The sequence below is a fragment of the Mustela nigripes genome, chromosome 13, assembly GCF_022355385.1.
Source record: "Mustela nigripes isolate SB6536 chromosome 13, MUSNIG.SB6536, whole genome shotgun sequence".
In the NCBI taxonomy this organism is placed as follows: Eukaryota; Metazoa; Chordata; class Mammalia; order Carnivora; family Mustelidae; genus Mustela; species Mustela nigripes.
Window position 1 is genome coordinate 28996874 of NC_081569.1, and position 11069 is coordinate 29007942.

Below are 11069 nucleotides of genomic sequence, written 5' to 3' on the forward strand. Positions count from 1 at the left end.
GGGTGGCTTTGAAGGCCCTATCCCGAAGAAACTCCCCTAAGAGTATGAGAGAGACTTTTTTTTTTTTAAGATTTTATTTTATTTATTTGACATACAGAGATCACAAATAGGCAAAGAGGCAGGCAGAGAGGGGAAGCAGGCTCCCCACTGAGCAGAGAACCTGATGTGGGGCTCGATCAGGACCCCAGGATCATGACCTGAACCGAAGGCAGAGACTTTTTTTTTTTTTTTTTTAAAGATTTTATTTATTTATTTGACAGAGATCACAAGCAGGCAGAGAGGCAGGCAGAGAGAGAAGGAAGCAGGCTCCCCGCTAAGCAGAGAGCCCAATGTGGGGCTCGATCCCAGGACCCTGAGATCATGACCTAAGCCGAAGGCAGTGGCCTAACCCACTGAGCCACCCAGGCGCCCCCCGAAGGCAGAGACTTTAACCCACTGAGCCACCCAGGTCCCCCGAGAGAGACATTTTGACAGTATCAGTACTCTTTTAGGACTGGAAGATGGGGTCGTGTGATGTGGAAAAGGCTAATTTGATTTCCTTGGCTAACTTTCTTGGCTATATTCAGTATTTTGATTCTTATAATACATTTCTACTAATAATATCTGTTATCTATTGAGAGTATCTATTATATATCAGGCTTATAATCTTCATCTAATTATTACAGACTCTGCAAAGAGGATTTATTAACCCATGAACAAACCCAAAGAGGTTTGGCGATCTTGGATCACACCGCTAGTAAGTGGCAGAGCCAGGATTTGAGAGTGTGTCTGATTCAGAAGTCCTTGTAAGCCAAGCCAAAGGATTGTTGTGCCCATGTCAGCATAAACCACTAACTTGAGTTCTTTAGAAAAGTTGACTGTTAAAGAGTAATCTGGGAAGTGCAGCATTCTCTTCTAAATCTCTCTTGTGCCTTGGAAGAAATTATGAACCCTCTTTGCCAAGCCCGAGTCTGAGTGGGATCTGGGTTGTTAGGTGCTCTGATTGGCAACAGCATTTTTTTTTTTTTAAAGATTTTATTTATTTATTTGACAGAGAGAAATCACAAGTAGTTGGAGAGGCAGGCAGAGAGAGAGAGGAAAGCAGGCTCCCTGCTGAGCAGAGAGCCCGATACGGGACTTGATCCCAGGACCCTGAGATCCTGACCTGAGCCTAAGGCAGCGGCCCAACCCACTGAGCCACCCAGGCGCCCCAGGCAACAGCATTTTTGCCAGTGATTTGCAGGTGGAAAATAAAGCATAGGAGTGCTGCTGTGGTGCAGGATAGTAGGATGTGGACAAGGCTGGGATCAGTGATATGGAAAGGGAGTTCTCACTATCTTCTTCACATGCATACTATGGTAATGTAAGTGCATTGTAGAAAATTTAAAAGATAGAAATGAAATTCACTCATAACCCTGAGACCCAGAGATAATGTTAACATTCTATAGTGTCTCCTTCCAAACCATTTTCCTTCTTTCTTCCTTCCTTCCTCCCTCCCTTTCTCTCTTTCTTTCTTTCTTTTTTTATGTATTTATTTGATAGGCAGAGATCACAAGTAGCCAGAGAGGCAGGCATAGAGAGAGGAGGGGAAGCAGGCTCCCTGCTGAGCACAGAGCCCAGTGCAGGGGCTCCATCCCAGGACTGTGAGATCATGACCTGAGCCGAAGGCAGAGGCTTTAACCCACTGAGCCACCCAGGTGCCCCCAAACTGTTTTCTGTACAAATAGATGTAGACATATATAAAATATCTAACAAGATGGATTCTATCTACTTGTTACCTAAAAAGGTAACAAGTGAACAAAATTTCATTTGATGGTATCTTGTGAATACCTTTCTAGAGCAAAAATAATAGATCTTACAACATCACCTTTATGAACTACTTCAACCATGGATATGCCGTAATTTAACAGCCCTCTCTTGGTAGACATTTAGCTTGCTTCCGAAACCTCACATGCTTTTGGCAGTGTTCATTTCTGCAAGAGGGAATTCTAGTGTGATAAAATATTAATGCTACTAAAAGGCTTTAGCAAAAATGGTAGTAAAACCAGCAGACTTCCAGGACAAAATCAACCCTTGATACTGCCCTTCTTCTCTGAAAGCAGAGGAGGAAGAAGGACTGGGAAAGTACAGGGAATTATCCCAAGTTGTTACTTCCTTGATTTAAAGAGAATTGTTGGCCCACAAGTATGTTCAGAGCTTCCCCTGAGTGCCCAGCCCTGTGAAGGTTCTTTTTTTTTTTTTTTTTTTTTTTTTTTTTTAAAGATTTTATTTTTTTATTTATTTGTCAGAGAGAGAGAGAGGGAGAGCGAGCAAGCACAGGCAGACAGAATGGCAGGCAGAGGCAGAGGGAGAAGCAGGCTCCCTGCCGAGCAAGGAGCCCGATGTGGGACTCGATCCCAGGACACTGGGATTATGACCTGAGCCAAAGGCAGCTGCTTAACCAACTGAGCCACCCAGGCGTCCCCCTGTGAAGGTTCTAACTCTAAAAGGAGAACTCGACAATGTGGCTATTACCCTCGGCACCATGTTTGCTGAGATGAGATTTTTCTTACAAACTAAAGTGATTCATATAAGACCCATACATTAAATGGTTAAGCTGGGGGTTTTTGTTTTAAGATTTTATTTATTTATTTATTTATTTATTTATTTATTTATTTATTTTTTAAGATTTTATTTATTTATTTGACAGACAAATCACAAGTAGGCAGAGAGGCAGGCTGAGAGAGAGAGAAGGAAGCAGGCTCCCCACTGAGCAGAGAGCCTGATGTGGGGCTCGATCCCAGGACCCTGGGATCATGACCTGAGCCGAAGGCAGCGGCTTAACCCACTGAGCCACCCAGGCGCCCTAAGATTTTATTTATTTATTTGACAAAGGGAGATCACAAGTCAGCAGAGAGGCAGGGGTTGGGGTGGGGTGGGGGAAGCAGGCTCCCCGCTGTGCAGAGAGCTGGATGCGGGGCTTGATCCCAGGACCCTGAGATCATGTCCTGAGCTGAAGGCAGAGGCTCAACCTACTGAGCTACCCAGGCACCCCTGGTTAAGCTGTTTGGATCCAGCTGTGTCATCAAGAGCTGTCTATGTTGTGATGAAGCAAGTTTTTTATTTTTAATTTGTTTCTATTTATTTATTTATTTTTGAGAGAGAGACAGACAGAACAGGGAAGGGACAGAAGAGGAAGAGAGAGACTTTTTTTTTTTTTAAAGATTTTATTTATTGGACAGACAGAGATCACAAGTCAGCAGAGAGAGGGGGGGAGGCAGGCTCCCCGCTGAGCTGAGAGCCTGATGTGGGGCTTGATCCCAGGAACCTAGGGTCATGACCTGAGTGGAAGGCAGAGGATTTAGCCCACTGAGCCACCCAGGCACTCCAGGAAGAGAGAGACTCTTAAGCAGTCTCTACACTGAGTATTAGAAAGGGGGTTTGACCTCACAACCTTGAGATCATGACCAGAGCCAAAACTGAGAGTCAATGCTTAACCAACTGAGCCACCCAGGCACCCCTGTGATGAAGCAAATTTTTAGAAAGATTCAGCTGGCAGGGGTATCCAGAATAGACTGGAAGAGGAGTCCTATTCAGAAAAATAAACCAAAACAGTACTACAGTAACTCAGACAAAAGATGATGTGTGGTCCTTGTGGCTTTGAAGTTGGGTCTGGACGGCATGATAAAAGCCAAAAAGAATCCAAAGACAAAAAAAAGTCTCTAGAACTTAGTGACTGCTTCTGGAAGATAAAGGAAATGGGAAGTCAGAGTTGACTGCAACTTTTTAAGACTGAGTGATTTAAGAATGTCAATACTTTTTTAAACAGAGATGGGAAAGGAGAGAGAGAAGGCTAATTTTGAAGAAAGAGATTGATTCGCAAGCATGTTGGGCCTAAGGAGACCCATGACAGGACATGGAAGGGGATTGGTTCAGTAGGCTACTGATGATGATAAGGCTTTAGGGAGATGGAAACAGCTAGAGGCATGTACACAGTTGACACTGTCTGTGTGTACGTGCCAGTTCAAACCCTGATGGTAAGACTCTTGGGAAGGGGGACGCCTGGGTGGCTCAGTTGGTTGAGCAGCTGCCTTCGGCTCGGGTCATGATCCCGTCGTCCTGGGATTGAGTCCCACATCGGGCTCCTTGCTCGGCTGGGAGCCTGCTTCTCCCTCTGCCTGCCATTCTGTCTGCCTGTGCTCGCTCTCTCCCCCCACCTCTCTGATAAATAAATAAAATCTTTAAAAAAAAAAAGACTCTTGGGAAGGCACATAACAGTATTTCTCAAACTGTAACTTAACCTACAGCTTCACTTGGGATCTTGTTAAAATGCAGATTGCACATTTCTTTCTTTCTTTCAAAAAAAGATTTTATTTCTTTATTTGACAGAGGTCACAAGTAGGCAGAGAGGCAGGCAGAGAGAGAGAGGAGGAAGCAGGCTCCCTGAGCAGAGAGCCCGATGTGGGACTTGATCCCAGAACCCTGAGATCATGACCCGAGCCGAAGGCAGAGGCTTTAACCAGCTGAGCCACCCAGGAGCCCGTAGATTTCTAATTTCTTTTTTTTTTTTTTTTTTTTAAAGATTTTATTTATTTGACAGAGAGAGAGATCACAAATAGGCAGAGAGACAGACAGAGAGAGAGATGAGGAGAAGCAGGCTCCCTGCTGAGCAGAGAGCCCCATGCGGGACTCGATCCCAGGCCCCTGGGACCATGACCTGAGCCAAAGGCAGAGGCTTAACCCACTGAGCCACCCAGGTGCCCCATAATTTCTAATACTCTCTCATACAATGCTGGTGCTGGTGGTTCACGGACCACCCTGAATAGCAGGGATGCCCCAAGAAGAGCAGGGAAGCTAGCCTCTGTGTTTTGGAGTTATTAGTTGAGGGAAAAAACCCAGCAATTCCTGGGGCGCCTGAGTGGCTCAGTGGGTTAAGCCTCTGCCTTTGGCTCAGATAATGATCTCAGGGTCCTGGGATCAAGCCCCACATCAGGCTCTCTGCTCAGCAGGGAGCCTGCTTCCCCCTCTATCTCTGCCTGCCTCTGCCTACTTGTGATCTCTGTCAGATAAATGATTAAATATCTTTAAAAATAAAAAACCCATTGGGTGCCTGGGGTGGCTCAGTGGGTTAAAGCCTCGCCTTCGGCTCAGGTCATGATCCCAGGACCCAGGCGGGCTCTGTGCTCCGCAGGGAGCCTGCTTTTCCCCACCGACCCCCGCCCCCGCCTGCCTCTCTGCCTACTTGTGATCTCTCTCTCTCTGTCAAATAAATAAAATCTTTAAAAAAAAAAAAAATTATCTCTCCCTCTCCTTCTGCCCCTCCCCCATGCATTCTCTCCCTCTGTAAAATAAATAAGATAGGGGCGCCTGGGTGGCTCAGTGGGTTGAGGCCTCTGCCTTCTGCTCGGGTCATGATCCCAGGGTCCTGGGATCGAGCCCCATCCGGCTCTCTGCTCAGCGGTGAGCCTGCTTCCTCCTCACTCTGACTGTCTCTCTGCCTACTTGTGATCTCTGTCTGTCAAATAAATTAAAAAAATCTTAAAAAAAAAATTAAATAAATAATAAAATAAATAAGATAAATCTTTGAAAAAAAAAATAAAAAGATAAAGAAAAAACCCAGAAATTCCTGAGAAGGAAAGAAGGGCTTCCAGGGTAATGTTCCTTGTCTTATGCTTCCATTCCAGGCCCTTTGGAGAATACCTATCGTGATTTCTGGCTCATGGTATGGGAGCAAAAAGTCCTGGTGATCGTCATGACCACCCGGTGAGTTCTTCCCCTTTCCTCCCTCTGCATTCTGCCTCCACCCTGTTCCCAAACATCGGAGATTCAAGAGGGGAGTTTAGCTCATAGAACAATGAGGATTAGGAAAGCCATGGCAAAGATCTTGGGATGTTTTAGCTTTGTCTTAGTTGACCCAGAATTAACAAAGCCAGGGTATGGTGGGAATTGATAGATCTAACTTGTCACAGTTTTGATCTAACTTTTCAAAATTTTAATCCCTGGCTCTGGTGACCTTGTGCCAGTTATAGGCTATTCTGAGGTCCTGGCCTTATCCACTAAAGGAAGTGTAAGCAAACGTGGGGCAATTCACTTTTAACCTGCTCCCTACTTCCAAAGGGCAGCAGTCTTCCTGGCTTCTAAATTACCAGTTCCCCTTTATTCTCTCCTTCCCTACTATTTTTGGCAGTTTTTCTGCTCATTCGTATTTCCACCTGTAAAAGAATTGTAAAAAGAGAGATGAAACATAGTTGGTCAGGCAGGAAGCTCTTGATGAAAGGAATCCTTTTGAAATTTTGGTCTACATATCTGCCAAAACTTGAGGAATTACAAATTCATTAGTATCATCATTATCATTATGATAATTAGAACCTATTTCAGATGAGGAGAAAAATGTTAATGAAAATCTTTGCTCAGTTCCCTTTCTCATGGCACAGTCACAACCACCTTTGCTTCGGAGAGGTGGTAGTACAAGAAATACCACCTTGGAGCATTCAAGCCACTACAGGGCAGTGAGGGGGCGCCTGGGTTGCTCAGTGGGTTAAAGCCTCTGCCTTTGACTCAGGTCATGATCCCAGGGTCCTGGGATCAAGCCCTTCATCGGGCTCTCTGTTCAGCTGGGGGTCTGCTTCCCCCTCCCTCTCTGCCTGCCTCTGCCTGCTGTAATCTCTGTCAAGTAAATAAATAAAACTCTTAAAAAAATTTTTTTTGTTTTGTTTTGTTTTGTTTTGTTTTAAAAGGGTAGTGAGGTGGATTTTAGGCCTTCACATAAACCTCCTGCTAGCCTCCCAGGAGCTGGGCCTTTCCTACTTCTCTCAGCCAAGTGCCCCTATTGGGGAAGAGAATGAACGGTGGCTGAGATACAGGGCAGGGAGTTTCATCTGGCTTATCGTATTTTCTCTGCTCTCTTTTTTTGTCCACCCAGTATTTATCCTGGATATATGAGGAATAGCAAGAGGTATCAGGAAAGGCACCAAATGGTATAACAGGCACCCAATAAATGTCTGCTAAATGAGTATATGCAAGAACGTTAGCTGTTGCTACCTCTGTTTAGAATGAAGGTTTCCCACGTTTTCTGCCAAGAAGCAAAGGTGTAAGTTATAAGCTACGCAAGAGATGACATTGCTCTTTGGGGTACAGCAGATCATAGCTTTCTGCTGTGGAAAGGAAGGATGGAAGGCTTACCTTGCTCTGTGTTGTCTTCAGGTTTGAGGAGGGTGGCAGGAGAAAGTGTGGCCAGTACTGGCCATTAGAAAGAGACTCTCGGATCAGATTTGGCTTCCTCACGGTGACCAATCTAGGCGTGGAGAACATGAACCATTACAAAAAAACAACGCTAGAAATTCACAACATAGAGGTAAATCCCAGTTTCTATTTTTAGCTGGGGGAGGTTTTTAAGCTGGGGGAGAACTTTTATGGTAAAGGAAATTTCCAGAGGGAATAGGCAGAAATCCAGGCAGCTTATAAGTTAATTTCTTTTTCCTGGGAACAGGATATGGATATTCAGCTCAGAGCAAATATACCCATGTTGTCTCAGCACAACAATGGCATTACTTAGGAACAAAACTTAAAAGAAATCTGGGTCCTACATAGGGAATTCTGTCCTCTTCAGACAGTTAGCCTTTCCTTTAGGCTTGTGGAAAAGCAATTGTGGAGAAAGTTGAGGGTGGTAGGCAGGAACCTTGGTGAGGATACCAGGGAATTGGGAAACTAGAAAAGCCAAATGTAGTCAGGGGTAAGCTGAAATGACCTCATTAACTTTTGCTTCTTTTCTCATCCAAGGAGCGGCAGAAACGCCAGGTGACCCACTTTCAGTTCCTGAGCTGGCCAGATTATGGTGTCCCTTCCTCGGCAGCTTCTCTCATCGACTTCTTGAGAGTAGTCAGGAAGCAGCAGAGGCTGGCTGTCAGCAGCATGGGAGCGCGCTCCAAAGGGCAGTGCCCTGAGCCACCCATTGTCGTCCACTGCAGCGCAGGCATAGGCAGGACAGGTAATATACCTGATGACATGGCGGCTTACAGAGCATCCAGGGGTAGTAAAGATGGGAGAGAAATAACAAAGCTCTTAGATGCTAATTTGTGAGAATTTGATCTATCAGTAGTGAACTGCCATGAAAATTCCTCTTTAATGTCCTTTTGGTATCCCCGGCACCAGCTATGCTAGCCAAAATATATACTTCAGAGGCCAGGGCCACTAGGGCTTGATGCTTTACACATCCCATCAGCATGATTATCTTCTGGCCCCATCACTGTCACCTGGATGTTCAGAGAGCTCAGCTGGTCTATTGCTTCCTTCTCATCCCCCTCCTTAAAGAGATCCTCACCCTGGAGCTGTGCTGTCATTCCAGAGCTAGTTAGCAGCTTTTACCTTAAGGGATGTGCATTGCAGGGATTGCTGGTCTTTGTAGTTCAGAGGTCACTTTAGGAGAAAGTCAGAAAGAATAGGTTTCTGTTAGGTCTTTGTGGAAGAGTTGTGGAGTCTCTGAAAAATTAGGGCCCAGGTGTAGGAATGCTGTCATTCTGTCTTGTCTAAGATTGAAGCAGGTAGTTCTACTATGTCACCTTCCCACCTTCTCTTCCTATTACCTGCAGTACTGTCTTTAGTCAAGAGGCTTCTCATTCCTCTGGACCCCCAACACTCCAAAGTGACCCCCTCCTTGAATCCTTTCAGGTCTAAGGCCACCTGGCTATGTACCGTGAGGCACCTTGCCCTTGAATTCATTCATCCAGCCTGTCTCATTTGGTAGAGGGAAGGATAGACAGGAGAGACAGACCAGTTATGACCACTTCTTTCCTTCCTTCAGGTACCTTCTGCTCACTGGACATCTGCCTGGCACAGCTGGAGGAGCTTGGCACCCTTAACGTGTTCCAGACGGTGTCCCGCATGAGGACCCAGAGGGCCTTCAGCATCCAGACCCCTGAGCAGTACTATTTTTGCTACAAGGCAATCCTGGAGTTTGCAGAGAGGGAGGGCATGGTGCCCTCCAGTTACAACCTCCTGGCCATGGAGGGTCAGTAACTGTCCCACGATCCTCCTACGTGCTGGCCAGCCTTCCTTAAACTACCCTGGACACCGCTGAGCCTATAGGTTGCCATCAGTTATGCTGAAGCAATGGACCAACCTCTTCCTCGTGTCTCCTGGCGCACTCATGCACGCAAGGCAGCCTTTCCCTTTGGCTAGATAGTTGTGGTGAAATTGCCACTAGAAGGGTCCAGCAGCAATGTATTCTTAATTCCCAGCACCTGCTATCGAACTGTGCCTTATTAAAACCAAATTGTGGCTATTGGTTTTTGCCAGGGGCCCCGAGGTAAGTGGGGAAGGAAACTCCCTCCCCCCTTTCCCAGTGCCGTTCCCCTTCTCAAGGTCTCTTTCCCATTCCTTCCCTTTGCTAGGATTTGATGGGGAGGTTTGGTGAGCATCCACCTTCCTTCCCAGAGAGCTTGACCAAGTTACATACTCTAGAGAACGTCCCGAGTGCCAAGCACGTTTATACATAGGGCGTGTATTCCAGTCTTTTCTGTCATTCTGTGTGTATGTGTGTGTGTATGCGCGTGTGCGCATGCACTTATGTGTATGGGTCCATATGTATGTGTGTATATAATATATATTGTATGTGATAATATGGTGGTATTCTATAAATACATATACACAGAGATACTCCTTTGTAGACTTTCCTGGGGCTCCGTGTTGCAGTTCAGGACTCTTTGCTTCTTGGACCCTACTGTTTATCCTGGATGAGCTGGGGCTGGGGAACATGTCTCTTGTCAGATGCCAGAGTGGTAAAGAGGACACACACATATATTCACCCCTCATGCTCCTGCCACAGGCCCTCATTCTTACATAATGACTTATCTCTTTCCAGGATATTGGAGCTGAGAATTCTGATTTGTGGTGACACTGGTTTAACTCAGCATGAATTACCTTATCTAATGATTTTACTCTGTTTACTTTGCCAATTTGAGGACTAGACCTCCACTGTGACTCCAGACCCCTCTTCACTCTTTCTGTCCCTTGGAGCTTGGGGTCTGGGAGTAAAGATGAGCAGTCAGAGCCAAGAGCAATTGGTACGAAGTCTTAGAAGAAAGGAGAGGGAGCCCAGGTGTGAGAGAGAGAAAACTACTATGAGAATCCCTCCTTAGGAGAATGAACTGGGGCCCCAGTTTATTCTGCTAGAAAGTTCCTTTTCTTATGTAACTTGGCCCTGTCCACTTAAATGCCCATCTCCTCCTGCCTAGCAGCCTAACCTGGAGCTTAGGCTGGGTGGGCTCTGTGTCAATATAATGCTTAACCCCTGGTTGGCTAGGGCAGTTGCCTGCAATCACTGTTTGCCCCCTCTTCACCCATCCTGTCCCTGTCTGCTCCCAGCCTGCCCAGCCTGATGTGCCAGGGATGGAATCAAGAGTCCCCAGTGTTCCACATTCCCAAGAAAATCCCAGGAACCCCTAAACCTTCTATCCCAGATGAGGTTGGCAGCTGATCAGACCTCAATAATTTTATACTGTAATAATAAGCTCTTTGAATGTATATATTCTTATTTTTACAATCTTTTCATTTTGTATTTAACATCAATGGACTGAGTCAGATTCAGAAAATAATTGTAAATGTTCATATCAATATCTTATAGCGATACAGTTTTGTATTTACATATAAATATACCAACATGATCAAACCCTTTTAGCTTCATCAGTTTAGTAGCATTCTGGGCCGGGAAGGTGAGAAGGGGGTCCAAGAGCTGATCTGGGAGGGTTGGGGAGGCAGGGAGGGACCTAGGTATCTGAGACTTTCAGTTCTAAGAGCCATTTGCTTTATCCATAGACCACAGCCCTAGCTCTGGGCAGGCAAAGGAAACCACCAGTTGAGGGCTTGCTGGGTGCCAGTCTCTGTGCTTGGTGCTTTTCCCCCCATTACCTCATTCAAACCTGAAAATAATTGAGTGAGATTCGTATGTTCACTCCCTTCTATTTCTATATAGATGTGGAAGGTAAGGTTTGGAAGATTATAGTGATTTGCTGTAGAACTGGAGCTCAGGTTGGTTTGCTGGTGGCCTCTTCACTGTGTTGCTCTCTTTCAAAGATCAGGGTAGTGTTTTGTCCTTGGAAACCAGAGAGAATTTT

The 11069-nt window shown here is 45.7% G+C and overlaps 1 protein-coding gene across 1 annotated transcript in view; it reads left to right on the forward strand.

Moving 5' to 3' along the window:
- PTPN9 (protein tyrosine phosphatase non-receptor type 9) overlaps positions 1 to 9608 on the forward strand; it is an 82039-nt gene extending 72431 nt beyond the window's left edge. Inside the window, exons 10-13 of the mRNA XM_059371792.1 lie at positions 5643 to 5721; positions 7162 to 7312; positions 7738 to 7945; positions 8759 to 9608. Coding sequence (XP_059227775.1) covers positions 5643 to 5721; positions 7162 to 7312; positions 7738 to 7945; positions 8759 to 8973 — 653 coding nt within the window. The 3' untranslated portion in view covers positions 8974 to 9608. The remainder of the gene's footprint in view (positions 1 to 5642; positions 5722 to 7161; positions 7313 to 7737; positions 7946 to 8758) is intronic.
- Positions 9609 to 11069: the final 1461 nt, after the last annotated feature.